This window comes from Neovison vison, chromosome 11, assembly GCF_020171115.1.
Source record: "Neovison vison isolate M4711 chromosome 11, ASM_NN_V1, whole genome shotgun sequence".
NCBI lineage: Eukaryota > Metazoa > Chordata > Mammalia > Carnivora > Mustelidae > Neogale > Neogale vison.
The window spans coordinates 32953424-32976846 of NC_058101.1; the positions used below are offsets into that span (position 1 = coordinate 32953424).

Below are 23423 nucleotides of genomic sequence, written 5' to 3' on the forward strand. Positions count from 1 at the left end.
GCCGTCTCTATCAATGCACTGGCAGATGCTGTGTGTTTGACTAACATTTTCATATCGCCAACACAGTGTTCAAACGCTTGTGCTCATCAGCTTAGCTTGGTAATACGAATAGACTTTTTACATGCTGCCAGTGGTTTGCTAGAAATCATTGAAAAATAACCGCCGTGAATGCTGACGTCAGTTGTTTTTTTTTTTAAAGATTTTTATTTATTTGATAGACAGAGAGAGATCACAGGTAGGCAGAGAAAGAGGGGGAAGCAGGCTCCCTGCTGAGCAGAGAGCCCGATGTGGGGCTCGATCCCAGGACCCTGAGATCATGACCTGAGCTGAAGGCAGAGGCTTTAACCCACTGAGCCACCCAGGCGCCCCGCTGACGTCAGTTTTAAAGTGCCCGTGTTTGCCTTTTTCTGTGCGATGGGGTATATACTTAAAATGCATGACTATTTCTGTTTGCATTCAAAGCTATAACATACATTTCATCTGAGATAGTGACTTGAAGATTTTTTTAAACCTGAAAATATTGAACCAGAGCTCTCTCCTACCCCGGTGGGTCCTAACTCTTGCACGTTTCCCAGGGTCTCTTTTGTAAATTATCCCTTTAGGGAAGCAGATGGTACCTTAGTGCCTTACAATACAGAATGTAACCTTTAAAGGTACCCAAACCACATACCCAGGGGATGGTTTGTAGATGTGGAAGGAGAGGGCTCATAATTCGGTAAAGTTTATTTTTCACTGTGAGTATTAAAATATGTGAGGCATGAGAAACACATATATGCATATTCTCCCTATGATGACACATGATGGAAAACCTCTTTCAGCGCGAGAAAAAGAATGTCTGTGATTGTCCGCACTCCATCCGGGAAGTTACGACTTTACTGCAAAGGAGCTGTAAGTTTTTATTTTTGTCTTTTTCAGTTTTGATTTATGGTGGTTGATAATGTATATGTTCAGCATTCTGCTATGGAAATGTAACACAGATGTTTAGCATAAAGTTGCTGACATCCACTTTCCTTGGTATTTTATAGTAATCGTGTTCAGCCTCTTCTGGTGAAACGCGGAATTCCTTCTGGGTAAATTTGGTGCTTTGAAAAAAATTTGGCCTAGCTTCTTTATATAATTCAATTTTGATACATAATATTTGAGGTTTATATTATAAAATACATTAGAAGACAATTAAATCAGAAAATGCTTTGAAATTGTATTTGAAATGTAGGGATCCACACCAGTCTGAATGTAATTTTTTAAAGTTCATAGAAGCGGCAGTGGGGGGAATGCATCCCAGTTTATTGCTGTAATGGCCATTACTATTTGTCTTGCATTGTTTTCATTATAAAATAATTTCTAACTATTGTTTGGCTTTGGTATATTGATTGGCAGGTTATATTGACAGAAACAGTAATATGTCATTCATAGTGATTTTTCCTAGATAAAATATGTTTACACTCATGGAAAAATAAGGAGTCAGCAGACCAGAGCCTCCTTTTGTTCCTACGATTACTATTTTCCTTCTGAATTATCTTTTCCGGGTACCTAGTCTACTTGGGCTAGTCAGGTAACATACCAACCTGGAACTTTCCAATTTTAAATATAATCAACAACCTTGATTTTCTTTTTTAAGATTTTATTTATTTATTTGACAGAGATCACAAATAGGCAGAGAGGCAGACAGAGAGAGAGGGGGAAGCAGGCTCCCTGGCAAGCAGGGAGCCTGATGCAGGGCTCGATCCCAGGACCCTGAGATCACGACCCGAGCCAAAAACAGAGGACTTAACCCACTGAGCCACCCAGGCGCCCCAACAGCCTTGATTTATTAAATGAAACTTGGAAACCGTACTTATTAGGAAACCAAAGCTTATTACTGAAATTTTTGTTGAAAATGTTTTTCAGTGCCATGGTTTTAAAGCATTGAAATGCAATTTTTGAATGCCTTGCTTTTAAAGAATTTTGGTAGAATTTTTTCATGATGTCTTGTAGTTTAGTTTTAGAATTCCTCTTGTCGTTGATTGAAACAACTAGTGTTTATTCACTGCGTGCACTTTACCTACGAGACTTTCAACTGGATTTTGGAGAAAGGAAGTTAAGACCCAACACTTGTCAGGCACTAAGCCTAGTCAAGGACCTATATATAAAGAGATGTTTAGGTTACAATATTGAGGTATATTGTAAAACTCTTCCACATTCCAGTGGTAGCATTTAGTGATACAGGACTAAAGAGAGCCTTCCACTTGAAATACTTATGTGTCCGCTTTGCATCCAACTCACATCCTTCCTTCCTTAGTTTTGAGTACTCTTCCATCTAGAACCTTTATTTGGGCAGTTAAAGCACTGAATAAAAAATAAAAACATTGAACTTCCTTTTTGAATAATCATGGAGATAGTTTGCATACATTAACTTGCTTATTGCATTGTTTCCCCTCACTACCAAGTTGGCTATGAAACATGGTTGAACACTAAGAAGGCAGAGACATGTAAAACAGGGTACATTTGAGAACTGCACATTCTTTGGCCAAGAAGAGTACACGCGAGGCTGGAAAGGTGGTCACATGTTAGGTCATGCGTTTTTTTTTTTTTTTTCATATGCAAGAGCTTATACTTTTTAATGAACTGTTCTTTTTTTTATTATTTCTGAACTGTTCTGATGCCATTTAGGAAGATGACTCAAGGCAGAATGGTGATGCATCTGGACTTCCCCATTGATGCTCTTGAGTAGAGTCTTAGAGTTGATAAGGATCTGAACCAAGACAATTGCAGAGAGGATTAAGAAAACAGAGATTTAGGACTTAATAATTGATTACATTTGGGTGACAAGGGAAACCATGATCGAGGATTATTATCCAATTTGGACTTTGCTGAGCAGATGAAGGGGTACCACCTCCCATGATAGAGGGTTAGGAGCTACATCTGGGCCATGAGGCAGAGATACTTGGATTTCACAGGGGGAAGGAACCTGGGATGCTGGTAGAAATTTAGGAATTAACAAGTGTAGCTGGAAGGTAAAAGCAGGGGATTGATGAGGATATGTAAGGAGGAAATATTGTATGGAAAGAGAGGAGGGCTAAAGGTGTGGATAGAGGATCTAAAAAGAGAGACTGGAATTGGGAAGAAAGTCTGAGGAGTGTTGATTCCCTGGTGGAGTGAATCAGCAGGGACGTGTGCAACAGAAGACTTCAGTAGTGAGAGTCAGGTAAGGCCTCAGCGCTAATACTTTCCATTCAAGTTGACACAGTCTGCTCAAACTTTAATGTATCTCCTCTATTCCAAATTCATGACTGTGATGGATACAGTATAACAAGAGAGCAGAAATACAGAGCCAGGCTTAAAAACAAGATAAACATCTTTGAGGCCCCAAGTAGGAACAGAAAATCAGCGTGGTACACTGAACCTCGGTCTTGCGTTGAGTGGCATGGGAGTCCCAGGGTCAGGATCTAGGAGCGGTGGTTGCAGTTTGGTTTCTGTAAGCCAGTGGGGGCAAAGAGTGCTTTCTGTAAGTGTGGATGGGAGCCAGCCTCCCCTCTCTGATGCCTGAGACGGTGCTGAGCTTCCTAATCCTGAGAAGGGGCTTAGAAAAGCTCATGCCAGCTCTGCTGGGGGAGTACAGAAAACCATTAGATTGGGGTGTCCACAAGTAGGGCAAAGCTAAGAGACACAAGAGGAAATTTCATGCCGAAGAGAACAAGCACATAAACCACCAGACATGAATTCATTTTGGGTGAAATCAGTTGTGTAGACAAGTCTGACCAAGGATGCCTTAGTGCAACATGGTTTATTTTTTTTTTTAAGATTTTATTATTTATTTATTTATTTATTTATTTGACAGACAGAGATGACAGGTAGGCAGAGAGGCAGGCAGAGTGGGGTGGGGGAGAAGCAGGCTCCCTGCTTCCCCCCAGTGCGGGGAGAGAGCCCGATGCGGGACTCCATCCCAGAACCCTGAGATCATGATCTGAGCCGAAGGCAGAGGCTTTAACCCACTGAGCCACCCCAGGCGCCCCAGTACAACATTATTTAAAAAAAATTTTTTTTAACTATTTTGAATCAAAAATAAATGTGTAAGCTAAATTAGAAATCCTAGATTTAAAAGAAAACATCAGAAGTTGGAACAAACTCAACAGTGGAAGGGACAGGGGTGCAGTTAGTGAATTGGAAGGTAGCACAGAAGAGTTCATCTAGAACATAACACAGGTGATGGCTGGGTCGTGTACATGTATATGGAGGATTTGTTTTTCCTTGTTTTCCAGGTTTTCTGCAATGAGGTTGCCTTGCTTTATTAATTTTTACATAAGAAAAGGAAAAGTGTACAATACACAGTTCATGTCTGCAATAGTAGCCAGTTTAAGAAAAGTTACATTCACAAATAAAATCTGAATTTATTCAAGAAAATAAAAAACCTCCCCCAATGCTTATAGACCAGAGGAAAAACTAGAAACTTGGCTATCACACTTAGTGCTTTAGGGACCTTAAAGTGACTGACAGTTTCTAAGTCAGCGCCCCCCGAATAACATTCTGTGCCACACATCAGGAAGACCACATTCGAAACCAGTTATGTGCAGCAGTTCCCCCACCACATCGTAGGCAGAGTACGGATAGATCCGAATGGCACACACAAACGCAGAAAATGTCCGTTTGCATTTACATGTACAGCTGTCCGATGATTTTAGCAAATGTCCCAGATCACAGGGGCCAAAGGACATTCCATGTGGCAGTCAGTTTCACCTTGTTGGGTAAACTGACAGCAAGATCAGAGTCCTTGCCTGCAGCTGCCTGTTTGGTAGCAAGATTACCTAGAAAAATTCAGTGTAGACGGCAGTGCTTAAATAATGATGTCGGACCTCTTTTCTATTCGCTACCTTCTTACTATCGGTGCTTGCATTTCATCGTATAGTCCTTTATTTGGCAACATAGGATATGCTTTAGGATGACTGAGGACTATGGTGTTTTACTCACGAGACACATGTCTTTTGATCAGCTGCCACGTGCAAGACACTGGAGGTGAGGACAGAGCAGCACTGGCACTAGTCTAAAAGATGAATAGAAAAACAACTTTTCGAGTAAAAATTGACCTAAGATGAATTATCCCTCGTGAAGCCCTAGGCTTTTTACTGGCTGAGCCAAGCCATCCCGGGAACGTTCCCTCATGCCCGATTTTCCGCTCTTACCTTGCGTAGGGATGCCCCATAAGTAAAATCAGTTAGGATTTCCTGCAAGTGTAGACTCCTTGAGTTTCTGAGTCTGATCTTAGGGGATACATATGCTTTAGTTCCTTTGAAGAAACATTTTTTGGTCTGAACCAAGTCCTGACCAACTACTTGATGTAGCGCTCTGAATAAATCAGTGTTACTTTGGGTGAGAGGTTATTTGTATGTATTTATTTCTCACATGTAAGCATGGCCAGCTGTGACTTGTCCTTTAAAAACATACCATCTTAGGGTGCCTGGGTGGCTCAGTGGGTTTAAAGCCTCTGCCTTCGGCTTAGGTCATGATCCCAGGGTCCTGGGATCGAGCCCTGCATCAGGCTCTCTGCTCAGCAGGGAGCCTGCTTCTCCCTCTCTCTCTCTGCCTGCTTGTGATCTCTGTCAAATAAATAAATAAAATCTTTAAAAATAATAATAATAATAATAATAAAAACATACCATCTTCTCTAAAAACTTTTTTAATTAAAAAATAAAAACATACCATCTAATTCATGTAGAAGGCCACTTTCTGTCTCCTCCTTTCCTTGATACTATAAAGAATGAAAAATTCTATTTTGAGCATCAGTGTCTTCCACTAGAAAATTTGGCTACATGGCAGAATTTAATCCCCCTATCACTTTCATTTTCATGACTTCAATTTTTTTTAGAGATTTCCTTAGTTTTAAAATGTCCTATTTTAATTTCATTGAAAATGTCATTAGCCTCTGGAAAAAAAAATAAGAGTTCATAAGTTATACCTTTCATTCCTAGAAAGGAGCCATGAGGGGAAATTGTCATTTCCTTTTGCTTTGTCCCCCACTCCCATTCCACCACTGAAAAATGAAAAGAAATTCATAATTGGGGCCTGGAATATTCCATCTGTTCTGAGGTCACTAAGTTCTTGTTTCTCTCAAGGGTTCTAAATCATACTCCATTAGTCGGCTTCCAAATCTCAGCCTTGAGACTAGAGACCCCAAAATGGGTCATACCACTGAGAAAGTAATTGCAGGTAAATGATTTATTTTTTCCTAGTCTAATAAAACCTTGGAGGCCAAATGCTAAAATTCTTAAAACATTAAACCCAAGCCGAGGAATAACTAAAGGAACAATAAGCAGTTTATAAAGGGGCAAAAATCAGAGAAACGTTAAGTGGTGCATAACGTTCAAGCTGAAAGGGGCTTTAAAGATAATCCAGTAACTGAATTTCACAAACTAAGTGCATGAGCTTTTAGAGGCTAAAGTGACACAATCAGAAATATTCAGCTATCGGGCAGGACTCAAGGTCTGTTCGAAGTTTTCCCTATAACACCCACCAGCCCTCTCTGCACCATTTGGACCAATGTTTCTCAACGTTTGCACTGTGGGAGCACCAGTCCCGTGCCGATGCCCTCATCTCTAGCTCGGGTTCCATAGGGAATGAGCTTGGGGTTCATACCATATAGCCCCTTAGTGATCTGCTGTGCACACTAGCATTGTAAAGGCTCCAAGAAGTAATTATCACAGGGTAGGCTTTGTTCAGCCACCGTTTCTCAAACTTTATGAGTGCAGGACCTTTCTCCCCTGTGGCACCTGTGTATTCATAAAGGGCGTATACCCTGCAGTATCCTGCAAAACCTTCAGGGGTGGGGGAGATCTCGCAAGGTAAGGGAAGTCCTGGTGGACTCTGAGATGTGGAATGCTGGGGTAACTGTGGGTTGATTCACAAAGGAGAAAGACAAACATAGAGGACTCGAACCTTGTTTCCTAGCATCCTTAAGGAAAGAGTGTTATTAGGGAAAAAAAATATTGTACGCTTTAAAGCTAATGTTCAAAGTGATCAGTTGTTTTTATACTGATTTGCTGCTCATAATGTTGCCAACACCGTTATTAAACTCAAAATGCTTCTCCTAAGTATATGATACCTTCTGTTTGTTTTCCAGGACACTGTAATATATGATAGGCTGGCGGAGACTTCAAAATACAAAGAAATTACCCTGAAACATTTGGAGCAGTTTGCTACAGAAGGTGAGTGTAATGTAGCAATAAACCATGATTACAATAAAACGAAATCATCTACTACTGATGTCTGCCAAGATTGTTGTTATTTGACTTAGAAAGTCCTAGAGCAAGATAGCAATTGATGCCAATAATTCTAGTTATCCTACATGCTGTTCCCATTATTTTTGTTTTGCTTTCCTATGTTAAAATTTTGAGAGACTTGGTCCCCATGTTTTGGAGGTGTAGAGTGTATAAGACTCTTCCGTTTTTAGAATGGGTACCTCTCACACTTTACATACGCTGTCTCTCTAGCAGTGTCAGAGGAAAAGTACCCAAAACACTGGATATTCTAATTTGAGTAAGAAAGAGAATAAAAAGTAAATAAGCCTATGTAACTATTAAAATAGTTATTTAGTGCAGTTTCATCTCAAGACTTCTTAAAGACTTCTAAAAACTTCTAAAAGACTTCTTAAGCCCTTACTGAATGACAGGCTCTGTGTGAGGCCGGGGAATCATGGTAGACGGGCTGAGTCCTGTCTCTCTGTCCTACTGAAATATATGATCTGTGCAACTCAGCAGTCTAGGGGGATGATGTAGATTAGAAGGGAGGACATGAGCGTCCTTAAACAGTAGGGTCACTTGCTCCAAGCATTTGTAGAGTCTTATCTCTGAACTTAACAGAAATAGCCAAAACTGTATCTAAATCTCCCATGCAGGGCTACTCCTTTGCCTCAGGTCATGATGTCAGGGTTGTAGAAATGAGCCCCACATCGGGCTCCTTGCTCAGTGGGAAGCCTGCTTTTCCCTCTCCCTCTGCCTGCTGCTCCCCCTGCTTATACTCTCTCTCTTTCTCTGACAAATAAATGAATAAAATCTTTAAAAAAAAAAATAAAAACAAAAATCAGTCAGTCAATCTCCCATCTAAATTTTCTCTCTTGTCTGCCTGGGCTGGAACTGTTGCCAGTGGCAGCACATCTAACCTCTGATCAAGTGCTTTTTCCTCTTCATCCCTGCTATGAAAAGATAGGAGAAGCACTAGGCTTTGAAAAGCAAGGACTTAGAGGACCTTCCCTCAGTTCTCCAAAAATGCTAGAGCACAGAGACATCCGCTTTCATCCTCAGCGGCGCTTGGCAGGTACAGCCCAGCCGGCCTCTGACTCCAGCTCTTTACTGAGGAAGGGGGCTGGTGTTGGGGGGGGGGGGGATCGGATCTTTCTCTTCTCTAGTTGTGATAAGAAGAAATTCCAGCTCTAAGAGCTGGGCTGACTTGGCCTTCACCTCCACCCTATTCTTTCTGGCCCCAGGCTGAACAGCACTTTTACTCCATGACTACCCCAGAGTAAGTCTCCAGCCAAGTTTCCAAAAGAGAAAAACATGTCCTGATGTGGCCCCAAAGATTTAAGTTCTACTCTCAGTGAGCTGGCAATGCACAGCCCTACTCCGTTCTTGGAAGACAGAATCCTCTGGGCACTTTATGTCCTATGTTCTCTGCTTCTTATTTCTGACATGTTCCCTGGCCATGTTTTATTTGCTTTGACATCACTAGCTAGTTATTCTGAGGGTTAATGACCTTGAGTGAGGGTGTTGTCTTCTCAGGAACTAATGAACTACATTTGTCCTGGCTGCTAAATGCTTTTGTTTCTTCTTTGTTCCAGTCCACCATTTTTCTCTGGCTGAGGGTAGCTTCCAAGAGAATTATGAAATTGATAGGCGCCAAGCACTAGGAGTAGGTCACCTCAAACATCAGATTTGATTGTTTTCCCAGGGTGATTCTGAGGAGTCCTTTGTTTTGTCACTGTATCTCCGGTTTTTTAGACTTTTTTATTATTATTTCAGGTTTTTTATTTAAATTCAGTTAACATGTAATGTATTATTAGTTCAGAGGTAGAGTTCAGTGATTCATCTGTCTTACACAATACGCAGGGCTTATCACATCATGTGCCCTCCTTAATGTCCACCACAGTTACCCCATCCCTTACCCCTCTCCCCTCCGGCAACCCTGTTTGTTTCCTATGAATTAAGAGTGTCTTGTGATTTGTCTCCCTCTCTGATTTTGTCTTGTTTTATTTTTTCCTCTCTTCCCCTATGATCCTCTATTTTGTTTCTTAAATATACTACAAACTTGCAGTGATAAAGACCAGTAATAAAACAACCGTATATCCCTGTAAGAGGCAGATGGTTTTCCAAGTAAATTCCACTGTGGTCCCTCTCCTTCATAAGCACCTCTGAAGACACAGTCATAAGCCAGCCACTATGCCCGGTCCCGGAGTTATACATATGAAGAATTCAGGGGCCCTTCCCTCCAGGAGCTATGCACTAATACAGGAGATCCACAAGAAAAACAATATTAAACTTTGTCCTTCACACCATACAAGCATTTGGGGATTTCTGCCTTGGGTCTGAGCAAGAGGAGAATGCTTCAGAGATGATGGTAGGAACCAAGTCTTAAAGGAGATGCCAGGCAGACAGTGGAGGGAGCTGGAGGGAGCAAAATGGAGAAAATGTGACCAGCATGTGCAGAGACCCAGGTATATAGGAGGTAAATAGCAGAGATGGAGCTTGAAGACACTTGGGGCATGGGGAGTGAGTCAGCCTTTGGGGTCTGGACTCCATCCTGGGGATGAACAATTGAAAGATTTCTAGCTAAAGAATAACCTGATAAGATCAGGATGTTGGGGAAAAAATCACTCTGGAAAAAGCACAAAGGCTGTATTGAAAGAGCCGGCAATCAAAAGCAGGGGGCCGGTTGAAGGTGAGCCTTGATCCACATTGTATGCTGAGGTTGTGTCCTAACTGAGCCAGACGTTGGCCATACTGCTTGAACTGAATCGGTCTTTCCAAAACAAGACTTCGTCATATAGAAAGGGAAGGGACGGGCTTCTGAATGAAATCTAATTTGGTGTTGGGGGGATGTCTGCTACCTTTCGTCAGGGCTAAGAACTTTATGTTTCGCGGTGGCTGAGATTTCGGAGAGCGACTTCGAGGAGTGGCGCACGGTCTACCAGCGGGCGTCCACGTCGGTGCAGAACCGGCTGCTGAAGCTCGAAGAGAGTTATGAGTTGATTGAAAAGGTACGTGAGGGACCATTTTGCTCATGTAGAAAGTCTGGTTTCCAGAAAACTTCAGTCTTTTCAAGGAGCCCGTAAACAAAGATCAGAATATCTTGACACACCACTTACTGTTGAATCTCCTCTGGTCCGAATATTAACAAATCTTAATACCGGTTAAGGCTTTTGCTGCAAAGTCTCTGACATTGTGCTGTATAGATCTTCCTACTTTTCATAACTTTGGGTCAAGTTTAGGCAAGGCTAGCCGTCTTCTTGCCAGTGTATGCTGTTGCTTCTGTGTCACCAAAGATAAGCATACCCTCCCCCATTCACTCGTGCACACAAGTTATATACACATGCGTGTGTGTATAGAGTTGATCAAGGTGTGTTGTGTACAACAGGAAATAATATAATTAGCTTGTGTGACTCTAATAAGTGAACAACCCGGTGCTTATCCCTGGCTAGTCATTGTGTGTGTGTGTTTGTGTGTGTGATTTTGTGTCTGTGTGCATATACACACATCCCTCATCTGCATCACAACTGAGAATGCTCTCATTTTACAGATAAGGAAACCAGGCTATTCATCCAAACAGTGATGGATACACTCTGATTGATACATTATAAATAGCAAGAAATCTTGCTTCCTTAATTAAAAATAACATTAATTAAAAATTGCAAGAAATAGCAAGAAATCTTGTTTCCTTAATTAAAAATAGCATAAATAGTTGTACTTACTATGGGCAAGGTGCTGTTTGGAGCCCTTGGATCTATTAACTACTTTGATCCTCATGGCGTCCCTTTGAGCTCAGTACTGTTCATTCCAGTTTCACAGACGAAGACGTCAAGAACACAGAGAGGTTAAGTGATTTGGTGGAGAAGACACAGTTCAAAAGAGGGCGAGCCAGAATCCTCCTTCTGGCTCCAGAGTTCATGCGCCTAGCCACTTACGTTATCTTCCTTCTTCCCTTTCCCTTTCCATCAAATAACTTCCTAATTGCAGAATTCCTTAACTATATTCATGTTTGTACTGCCCAGAATCAGGTTTGTCTGTTAGTTTCAGCTTACTGGATCTTGCCTACAGGTAAGTAAAAGCTAACTTTTTTTTTTTTTTTTTTTTTTTTTACTCCTCCCTCTCTTTCAAACAATATGCTCCCCGGTGCTTCCTTTCTTAAAAGGTGGTTGGCACCACCAATGCCTCCCTTCCTTGCTCTGCTCCTGCGTGCCCTCCCCTCTGTGTGATACTGGGGGATGCTCCACCCAGCTGCCGGTGGTTTTCTCTGCTGTGTACAGTGGCCATCTGTGACTCTAGATACCGTTTCTCCTGTCTCGTCAATAGACCGTGATCACTTTAGAAGCTGGTTTCTCAGACCTTCGTTATATTTGAACTTATTTTTGTATCCTGCTTTTTTCTCAGAAGACGTGTGATAGCATGTATGGAAACTCCAGCTTGATATTCATCCCCTAATTGCAGAATTACACACACAGCTTGCTCTCAGTTAACTTGCTGGATCACTCTCCTCTCTCTCTCTTTTTTCCCTGACATATTTATACATGACTATGTCTTTGGGGCATTATGTGGCAAAAGAAAATATTTTATGATTTATAAGGCCATGGCCATAGTCTCTTCCAAGCTCTCCCACCAGAGGTACATGGTGTCCTACAGTAATAACAATATTGATTTTTAATCCGTTATTTTTCTTAATTCTTTTGAGAACTAAAAACAAAAAAACTACCATTTGGAAATAACTTTTCTCCTGTCTCCTTAAGTACACAGCCTGAAGGTAATGTAGCTTTTACCTTCCATGGCAATATGGTAGAATTAATACACAGTAAGTTACAATCAAATATTTGAAACTGGATTCTAAACATTAAATTTCATTTCTATAAGAAGCACACTGTCAAATTCTGGAGCTGAATATTTAATATGCCTAATAACATTTTTACTCTAAGTTCCCTGAGGTTTGTAGATTAGATTTTATAGGTTTAGCAGTTTTTATTGTTGTTGGGGTATATGTGTGTATGTGTGTGCACACAATATCTGATACTTAAAACCTTGTGACTTCCATCTTTCAAATGAAATAGATGTTCAGGCTCTCTCCAGCAGATGGCGATCGTGAGTCACATGGAAATATAAGTTGCCTGGGGACATGGTATTGCATGTATATTTTTAGTTTACAAATACAGATGCCTCCCTGACTGCCTCTTTCCTAAAATGGATGAAAAGGGTAATTTATACCTATTTCCGACTTACTTTCTGATAATCCATGATCTCTAAGTTTTACTGAAAGCTGGAAAGTGAAAGGATTGGTTCCCTTGCTCAGCCAGCTTCCAAAGAACTGGCTTTCAGTGTCCATCCCTGAAACCATCCCCAAGAAACACTCAGCTGAGACCCTGAGCATCATGTTCTGAACAAATTACTTAAGTAAGGAAATCTAAAGGAACCCGCAGTGCTGACCCACAAACTTGTCCAGCGGAAGCCCTCAGAGAGGTGGTAACTTTTAAAATGAAACCCAGAAGTTTAGTTTACTAGTTAAAGGAGATCAGGGAGGGGTGTGGGGTTTTTTTTGGGGGGGGGGGTTGTTTTTGTTTTACTATGCAAAAGATCACAGGTCTTTTTAGGGAAAAGTACAGGCACATGATACGGACAAGTCTACGACCGAGAGTGGTTTTTCCGACAAACCTGCTTTTCCCATCCCCTATCACTGGAAGTCTCTGGGGTTTTTAGTGGAGGGCCAGGGCGCTATCGCTCCTTCCCTGGTCTGAGCTTCCTTTGTGAAAATCAAGGGGGATAGGGGCGGTAGTGTTCCATAGGAATTGGGGGTGACTGCCATTAAAACTACCCAACTGAGGCAAGTTTCAGCACATCAGAGACCAGATCCTGCTAATGCATTGCCCAGTTTTAAACTCAGTGCCTTAGCATTAGGAGTCAACCATTTTGGCTTCTTCTTTGGCTACTTTAAATGAGATGTGTTGATTATGTAATCGTTTTGCATGTGATTGGAATCTGTTTTTTATGTAGACCGTAAGATTGAACTTCGTTCCCATAGGAGACAGTGAATTTTAAACCCTCAGAGTCATTTTTAGATCTTTTTTTTCTTTAAGAGCAAAACCCATTTCTCAAACAAAATATTGCCTGACCCATCGTATATATAATAGATAAAAGCAAAGCTGCCCTGTTTAAAGAGTGGAGGGGCAGGGAGGAGCCCCACATTGGCTCTCCCCCTAGCCTCAGCACCTTGCCCTCATCATGGTCTGTGAGGAGCTTTTTCACAATTCTGGGATTCCACTGAGCGCTGTTTGAAAACCACATAATATTCTATGTGTGTGTGAAATTTGGGGGAAATGCGCTCCTCCGAATACTATGGATTTTCAATACTTTTCACTTTTCAGTGAAAGACCAAATCATCGTTGTGGCCCTAGACAAGATGTTTCTGAACGTATTTGAATTAATGATGCAAAATGCCATCGGCACGTTAGTGGTAGTGTTCCGTTAAAGTCATTCAAAACTTGAAAGATTTGTAGAGCTTTTCCTGAAAAGAATATTTTTAATATGTTATAAGATAAGTGAAAACATTACAAATGATGATGGTTTATACTTTCTAACCTTACTCTCTATCTTATCTCTCCAGTGTTTGCTCAAACAAGTAATTCAGTTTTTGAAATTTGGTTAAAGCCTTATTCCTTTGGGTGCTATAAACTCCTAGCGTAAGCTGCAAAACTATCCAAACAGACCAAGAACATCCAAGAAGATAATGACATCGGCCCCTTGGCACACTGCTTTGTCACTTTTCTTTCCCAGCAATCTCAGGACTAGAAACTACTCCCTTCCTCCTCCAGGACACTAAAAGGAAAGAAGGAAATGAGAGAGGTCTGAAGAAGTCCTCTGGATATTGTTTTCCTTATCGACAGCCATTGTTAGAGGAGAAGGTTTAGGACTTCATCCATCCATCTGTGAAATAACAGCATTGGGGCACCTGGGTGGCTCAGTCGGATATGCCGCTGCCTGCGGCTCAGGTCATGACCCCAGGGTCCTAGGGTCGAGTCCCACATTGGGCTCCTTGCTCAGCGGGGAGCCTGCTCCTCTCTCTGCCTCTGCCTGACACTCTGCCTACTTGTGCTCTCTCTCTCTCTCTCTCTCTCTCTCTCTGACAAATAAGTAAATGAAATCTTTAATAATAATAAAATAACAGCATCATCTTTGCTCTCAGGCGGGATGATTTGAGCTCTAACACTTGCATTCAGATGGTAAACTTTTCAAAAAACTTAAAAAAAAAAAATTCTAATACTATGAGTTGTTTCAAGATGTTCCTGAAACATCTTTTTTTCTGTTACTACATGTAGGCCAAGAGGCAGCATTTATTCCTCGGAAGACAAAATCATACAGGAACAAGAAGGTTTCCCTAGTTCAAGTGCAAATGGGATTAATTAGAATCCTATCAGGTATTTGAGGTGTCTTGACCCACGTTAGGAAGGGGGACCGTGGTATCGCTTTGGGTTTTATGGAAGGTAACACCTCTTTGCTTCCTCACCACTTCAGAGAACTTAGCTGTCTCAATCTTTCAGAGAATATTCTTGACCTGCTTTACCTGCTGTTACCCTATTCATTTGAAAGACAATGTGTTTGGACTCATAATTTTTGATTATGAAACCACTTAATAGTGTTGGTCTGCATTTTTAAAAATCTGATTTTTAAATAAAATTTAGAATAAATTTATGTGTTGGACCAGGAAAAATCACAGGTGAGTTAACAGAATAATTATGAAGCTTTATGCTTCATTAGCAGTGGTTTCTCTGAAATTTCTCACCTTGTTCTTTGATCTATCACTTTACATTTATTCTAACATGTTTCTAAAACAAATTTATTTTTTATTTATTTATTTTTTGAATCATAGTCATACTCTGCTGCTGGCTTCCTTTGAAAATTAATAGTAGAGACAGCTCTGATCTTATCAGGAAAGATTTTATAATTGAACCATCAGTTGAAATAGGAAGGTGTGCCTTCATGATCCATAGAGGTTTTTTTAAATGTTTTGTATTTATTTGCGTCAATAGAAAAATGCAGTTCTATCTTTAGGATTGCACAAATTACCAACTAATCACATCTACTGTTTATGAAAGCAAATTACTTACCTTGAACAATAACAGAAAACGGAGTGTGATCTAACACATCTCTAGATGGGGCAGTGACTGAAGCAGGATTTCCGTGGTGATCGAGTCAGCTTTTTTCTCTTGTCTTGTTATGAAACATAGGTTGCAAGATATGATTTTTAAAAATGACAACTTATCTGATGTACTATTTTTAATAGATTATGAGTCAGAGAAAATCATTTCTGCTCTTAAGAGTAATCAGAAAACTATAACTTGGACCATCTAGCTCTCCTTTGAATCAGAGAACAATGTTTCACACACATTTTGTAATTTTTGATTAATGTAGAGCCTCCAGTAGATTGAAGCTTCATGAGAGCAAAGATTGCTTTGATGGTATTCATCACTGTATTTCCAGTGCCTGCCTGTCTGCCCTGTGTTAATTACTGAATAAATATTTGATGAATAAATACATGATTCAATTGGATATGATATGTATTATATATATTGTATATATTATATACATATGTGTGTAAATATATATATGTATATAATATATTCAACTGGATATAATCTATCCAGAAGCTAAGTTTCTTTAGTAGCTGCTCGCTTAATGGAAGCCTGGCCCCTATTATTAATACAGTCCATGCTTTCTACACAGTGAGGGTATTCATATTACATGTGTTGTCACTAGGGATTAATTTAGGGATATGTTGGGGAAAAGACCTAATAATTTTCAAGAATGCATTCTGTAGAAATGTAGACCCTGCCATTTTAGGGACTTGTGCTCTGAGTTAATACATGAATGTGAAAAGCACGTGGTTTGAAAGATTCCAATAGCACATGCCTGGACACATGGCAGGCCCTCTTCTGGGCTCTCAGGCGCAGCAGGGGACAGGGACCGAGACATCTCTGTCTTCAATTTTAGTGGGTGGAGATAGGCAGGGCACTTGTAAACTAAAAAATGTTTATACCAGACAGGATTTAGTGCCCGGGCATCAAAATGAGTCACTAAGATAGGACAATGAGGTGTAATGATTTTTTTTTACATTATTTCCTTTACTCCTTCCTCAAATGTGGTTGACTTTTCTGGGTTTTTTTTTTTAAGACTGCTTTGATGTGGCATAATATAGATCAACAATGACACTCAGTGTGACTAAACACAACAGTTTCACACCCTTCGCGACATGTGGCAATGAGTGGTTTGGAGGATTCCTAGAAAAATACTAAACTTAATGGAAAACAGGACTTTTCTTGAACATTTATGACTGCCAAGTTCACAGTAACTTCTGTATCAGAATATAATGCTTTTTTCAGATAAAAGGACCACTTCTATTCTTAGTAGCTGCAAATATCACTTTCGTTTGCACTAAAAAATGAAATGCACTAGATGAAAATTTACATGATGTACTAGTGATTTCGTGGTTTAAAATTCCAGTAGTCTCCTGTTTTACTGTTTGCTTAAGAATCTTTGCAGTCTGTCAGCTCATCCGCTAAGACCCGCCACTTTTTGAGCATTGACTAAGCTCCAACTCTATAGCTCTTTACCCTGATCACTTAGTTCAAGGGTCTATAAAGTGGGGTGCACAAGATGATCCTTTGGGGTGGGCAGGAAAATTTATAGCTGCTGTTTCTATCTATATTTTACATTAGCTTTTTTATAATTTCTGTTTGTGCATTCTGCAAAGCTGAAACTTTACTAATATTAACAGAGCAAACATGTTTTATAAAAACACAGCAATGGCCTAGGTTGAGTACTCAACCTTTTTTTCCTATAATACTACTAAAAAAAAAAAAAAAAAGTTTAGAGATGACTGATATAATTTCATTCTCAGAATGACCCTATTTAGTCCATATTATTAGCCTTATCTTATGGATGTAGAAATTCTTAGGAAAGCTACTTGCTGAAGGGTACATACTGAGTGGTTGGCAGAACAGGGATTCAAATCCCAGTTCTTCCTTAATTCCAAATCCCATGTTAACTATATTCAATAGTTATTATATTCAATACGTTATTCTGTGGGTTTGGTGTAGAAGAAAGCAAGAATGTATGTAAAATGTTGTAAACTTGAGAAATAAAGTGCAACCGAGCACATAGGTTACATAACCACCAGATCAGCCCTTAAAGGTACTGGTGTGGTTAGGACATGTCCCCGGAGTCAATGAGAAAGGTTCTGTGCACTCTATTTTGCTTTAAAAATGGGTGCAGAAGTTTGTTTTCCATGATTTTCCCTTAACTCGTCTTTAGAAGCATATTTAAAGTTTTTAAGGTTCCCTTTGATCTCTGATCACACGCTTCTCCTTTCTGGCCTAATAGATCTCTTACTAGGAGCATTTCGGGGTAGACTTTCCACACTGGGAATTGCTGTCTTCTCTCTCAGGGAAGATGGACGTTGTTTTTGCCGGCTACACCCAATTGCCTCTCAAATCCTGATTCCTTTCAGCTGGGTGTGTGAATTCTGACCTTATTTGGTAGGCCTTTGGCTGCATGAGAGTTCAAGTATGATTTTCCACAGTTCAGAAAGCACCAAGTTAAAATCTCCTTCTTGGCCTTGGAAAAATGAACCAGTTGCCTGATTTCTCCAGAAACAGACAAATGAGCCATCCCAGTGGTTTAATGCTCTTAGTTCTAGGGTTCTGTACCCCACTTACACCAAAAGGAGAGAAGTACGAGGTTCTCCTTTTTTCAATAAAACCCCGTTGTTGTGTGCTCCAAGACGCTGAGAAGAAAAACCACAAGCATGAATGCTGACCAGTGGAATGCAGAGCAGAGAGGAGCCCGGCAACCTTGGCGAGGCAGCATTACAAAATGACTAAGGATCACATACCCACCAGCACATCTGAGTGCAGGGTTACCATATTTTCAAGCTAAGCAGGACGGTAACTACCATAGCCTCATAACTGGTCTTAAGGCCTCTTCCTAATCCATCCCCAATCATCCACCAGTAATCTTTTCCTGTCCCTCTTCTAAAACTCTGCCTTATCCTACCTTGACCTTTGGAATCCTGCACAAAACACACAGACCCTTCCGTTTCCATTCCCTGCTGGCTTCTCCAGCCTCATCTTTTTCCTAACTTACTACTCAAGAGTTTGAGATGATGAGTCCACTTTCATCCTCAGAACAGTCCTGCTACATTAGCATCATTTAAATCACTGCCACACCTTGTTTCATGTATTATTTCCATATTGTCCAAATAGCAACTTCTCAGGCACAATATGCTTTTGCATACTTATGTCTCCACACATGGGATTTCTTCTGTTCGGAATTCCTTGGCCCATCCTTTCCCCACCTTGGCCAAGTCTTAATTCTTCATTTAAGATTTAGAGTCGAGTGTTAACTCGTGTTGGACTGGATCTTTAAGCCACCGAGTAAAGAAGAGATCTCTTTAAAAAGAGAGAGTGAGATCTCTCCCCTGTGACTCTCTCTTGTACCCACAAAAAAAAAAAAAAAAATGTTTTGTTTGCGTTCAAGATCATGTGTAGCATATGGGGAGAACACTGTTTTTCTCTCTGATGGTAGCCGTATCGGACAGTTAAGAGATTTTGTCTGTAGTTTGGGATTGCGAGGAGAGAGAACTGGGTCCAGAGGATTCTGAGGCCATGCTAAGGAAGAAGGGTAGGAATTGCACAAGGAAATATCCAGAGCAGTCAGTCATGTATTCTGCAGAGGGGGGCCAGCAAACTTAGGCACAATGGACAGATCCACCCACTGCTTGGTTCTGTAAATAAAGTTTTATTGGCACACAGCTACAACCACTTGTTTACACTTCGCCTTTGGCTGTTTTCATGCCACATCAGACCTGAGTCGTTGCAGCAGAGAATGCATAGCCCTCAAACCCTAAAGTATTTACCGTCTGTCCCTTTACAGGAACATTTTGTGAGCCTTGCTCTGCCGAAGCAGTTGTTAGAGCTCGGGGCTCAGGCCCGTTGCACTCTCTGGGTCTCACTTCAGACCTACTTAAGGAGAAATTCTGGGTTTGGGGCCTACCGATCTGTGTGTCATCAGCCCTTCTGGTGACTCTGACAACCACCACTCTAAGGTCCTGGTCCCATGGCTGCTTCCTTGGGGCTTGATGCCAGCCAGGCAGCCGGGGTCTAGGAGAAACAGACACCAGTGAAAGGAACGGAGGTACGATCAGAAAGCTAGGGGGAATCCAAAGAAGAATGTCTCTTGGTAGGTTCTAAAATATAAATGGTCCAGAGGAAGGAACTCATGGTTGGATCCCACCACCTTGCCCAGAACAACCTGCGTGGAGTGGATCTGTGAGTGAGTGAGTGCAAGTCTGCATGTGTGGAGAGGGACCAGTCCCAAAATGTTACTCTGGACCCACAGGTAGAAATGGGGAAGTAGAAGGGGTGCCTGGGTGGCTCAGTGCGTTAAAGCCTCTGCCTTCGGCTCAGGCCATGATTTCAGGTTCCTGGGATCAAGCCCTGCATTGGGCTCTCTGCTAAGCAGGGAGCCTGCTTCCCCCTCTCTCTCATTGTCTGCCTCTCTGCCTACTTGTGATTTCTGTCTGTCAAATAAGTAAATAAAAAAATAATAATAAGTAAATAAAAATCTTTAAAAAAAAGAAAGAAAGAAAGTAAGAAAAAAGAAAGAAATGAGGAAGTAGGTACAATCGGCAGGAGTGGCTCAGGACCAAGTCTGAAACCGATTCAGAGAAACTAAAGAACAGAAACAAATATTTAAAAACTTATAATGATTTGAATAAAATTCTAACTTACATTTAATGTTTTACTTCTCATTTGCTGCCTTTGGGTGTTTGTGGATTCCTGAGATTTTGTTCTTAACACCATAGCTCCGCTGTACCTCTCTTTGGCTTTGGATAATTTACCCAACCTCCTCAAAGTTATTAGCTGAATTAATAAATGTAAAACACTTGGCAAAGTCTGATACATTTTCTCTAGTAGGGAACTATTTCTTCATCTTCCTGGTCACAGTCTTATTTCATATTGAAATAGAGGTTACCAAATGTTGCTCGTATTTACTCCAGTAGGAAAACTTGGCTTACCAACGTTCTTTCTTTATTTGTCTTTAAAAAAACATCTGCCAAATAGCCCGTGTTGTAATCTGAAACCCAAATTGATATGAGTTTGATTATTATGCTTCTGATCGTTTAGGAACATTGTCGCAGGCTTTTTAAAAATAACAAAACAATCTAAGTACAACCAAACACTTGCTAGTATGGAAATAAGTCATTTTGAGGTTCTCTTATTTAGCAAAATATACATGTGCTTGGAAAAACATAATTTCTAAGTCTATCATAATACATTTTATCATACAGTTTTTTAAATATGCTGCACGAAGCCTTTTATCTTTGCCAGGGTAGAAATTTTACATTTATATGACTTTTTTAAAATTCTGAATACATTATGAACATCTGAGAGAGAACCTAAGATTCTTGAAGGCTTTACTAGGCAAATAAATATTATTTCATGATTTTTCAGTGATAATTAAATCTACATTATATCGAAGAGTCAGCAACCTGAAACCTTTATAACTTTTTGAAACTTTGAAACTTTTTGAAACATTTCAAAATGAACATTTTGAAAGTAAAATTAGTGTTTGAGGTTTTGTTTGTTTTTTTTTTAATTCCATAAATGCCATGGGAATTTTATCACGTTTCAACACTTGCTGAATATGTAATTCCCATAGTGCCCATTACTGGCCATCTGTGTAAGGTAATACATGTTTGGGATGAAATTGATTACGGCTTAAACACTCCTGTGTTATGATCAGGAAAAGCACGCAAAGTTCACATTTTTTTTCTAGTGGTCATTACGTAGCTAAAGATATTAATTTCCAGGGGCAGAACAGCCTATCACTAGAGATCTTAATCTCACAATAAATGACACCAGGGCCAAAGAAAAGGAGGCTACAGAGCCTTCCACTAAAATTAGTAAGTGTTGTACCAGAGGAGTTCTTAAGATAAAAGGAAAATAAACAGGCTTGAGAACAGTTTTCCTTTGTAGTCTTCAAAACAGACCCATTGCAATTTTGCTAGGTAGTCAGAACTGTTTCATCACCCTTTTTAGAAACTCCTCTTGTCGTAGTGACCGACACCCCCCAAGTTAGCCTGCTTGTTGACTTTTCTCCACATACACATCGTTGGCCCAACAGCTCTTTAATTCTTTTTATTATTTTTACCTGGTTTGAAAAATGTTTCCTTTTTACCTGGGCAAAAGGAAATCCTTCCTTCAAATATGGCTTCATTGTGACGTCCCCCATGCAGTCAGTTTATTTTTATTAGATTTGTGCATGAGCATGTATATCTGTATTCTTCCTGAGCTCATTTCTCCCCTCAGAGCTACAAGATACACAAATATGTATTTCTTTTTTTTTTTTTTTAGATTTTATTTATTTATTTGACAGAGAGAGAGATCACAAGTAGAGAGGCAGGCAGAGAGGGAGAAGCAGGCTCCCCGCTGAGCAGAGAGCCCGATGCGGGGCTTGGTCCCAGGACCCTGAGATCATGACCTGAGCCGAAGGCAGAGGCTTAACCCACTGAGCCACCCAGGTGCCCCCACAGATATGTATTTCTGATGAAGGTGTTCACTTCTTGGCACTCCCGTTGTCGGCTTACTTCAGGGTTTTGTGAGACATCGCGAAAAAGATTTTTAGTTTGGAAAATTTTGAGAGCTTGTGTTACTGAACTATGCCCGTGACCATTAAAACATCTTATCATGTTTTCTGTGGAATATTTGACATTTGAACACAGCTATATTCTGATCTTCCCTGGGATGGCGGCCAGGATGATTTAGCTACAGAAGCCCCAAAAGTTGCTTAAAGAATGGGGGTAGAATCCTTGTCTCAACATTAAAGTACAGCAATTGTGATGTTGGCATAGTTGTTGCTGAACTGCTCTTCCTTTTCATTCTTGAACTTCTTGATGATAATTATTCATCAGGTTACGATAGATTTCAAATCTGCTTCCCATTAAAGATAATAAAATACTATCTCCTTCAAGAAGGGAATTTGCCTTCCTGTCTTATGTATTATAAACTAAGAAGTTATGCATCAAGTGAACCTAATTGCTATATAACTTATCTGGAATACATTGAAAAGAATATGGTCTCGATTGCAGCAATGCTTTATAACATTTGGCTTTAGGAGTTCTGTTGATTTTTTTTTTTTTTTTTTTTTGGTCATTCCCTCCCTTTCACTAATTTAAATACTGAATACTGACTGTCAGTGTTGTGGAGTTGTTATATGAAGATGAACAAGACATGGTCCCTACTCTTGAGCAAAACTGTCAGGTTAAACAGTTCATCTGAATATGATAAATTAAGATGTGTAAATATGAGTAAAGTTCTGTCAGAGCATTGGAGAGGGAAAATTTCTTTCAGTAAAGCTTCAAAGAACCAGTAACTTTTAAGTTTGGCCTTGCAGGATGAGCCAAGTATCTCCAGCAAAGTAACAGAGGACATGACGTGTGTATCCATAAACATACATGCACATATAAACACACGTGTGCATAAACACTCATGCGTATGCATGCCCACATGTAAGCACTGTGGTGAAGGCTGTTGACTGGCTAATTTAACATCCATTCCCATCCCTCTTCTGTCTTGCCATCCCACTATCGAGGCTGGAAAAGCTGAGGACTAATAGTTAAGGATGGCCATGGAAATCTAAATAACCAAATATGGCCATAATTGGAAATCTGCCAAGGACTTTTAGGAACACTTTTGTTTTCAAATAGGAGATGGGTACAGTTGACGTTACCCCCTTCCTCTGGTCTTGGAGCATGGCAGTGGTAATTACAGCTGCGGCACCCCCTTGAGAGGTGCAGCGTGAATCTAGTGCTCGGGACTGCCTGTCCCAATACTACTTACAAAAGGAAAACCAAATCTTTATTTAAGCTATTGTTAGTTAGATATTTTCTGTCATAGTCGAAAGCATTCCTAACTGATACATTCATAAACTCTCTCGCACTTATTCATGTGTGTTTGCATCTATTTTAATTTATTTTCCATGCCTAAAATTACGGCTAATTTTAGACTTACATTTCAGTAAATAGTAAGAACTCAGTGTTCGAAGGAAGAGAGGAAATGGAATGCCTTTTTTGTTATTACCAATCTGGACACTCCTTAGCACTTGATTTCCCTTGTAGGTCTAGGAGGAAAACATGATAAGAAAGAT

General features: G+C 40.3%; 1 protein-coding gene across 4 annotated transcripts in view; it reads left to right on the top strand.

Annotated features, from left to right (window-relative positions):
- ATP8A1 (ATPase phospholipid transporting 8A1) overlaps positions 1-23423 on the top strand; it is a 231171-nt gene that overhangs the window by 113156 nt on the left and 94592 nt on the right. For all 4 annotated transcript variants that reach the window (XM_044224040.1, XM_044224041.1, XM_044224043.1 and 1 more), the window contains 3 exons: positions 819-888; positions 7091-7175; positions 10080-10219. In XM_044224040.1, coding sequence (XP_044079975.1) covers positions 819-888; positions 7091-7175; positions 10080-10219 — 295 coding nt within the window. The remainder of the gene's footprint in view (positions 1-818; positions 889-7090; positions 7176-10079; positions 10220-23423) is intronic.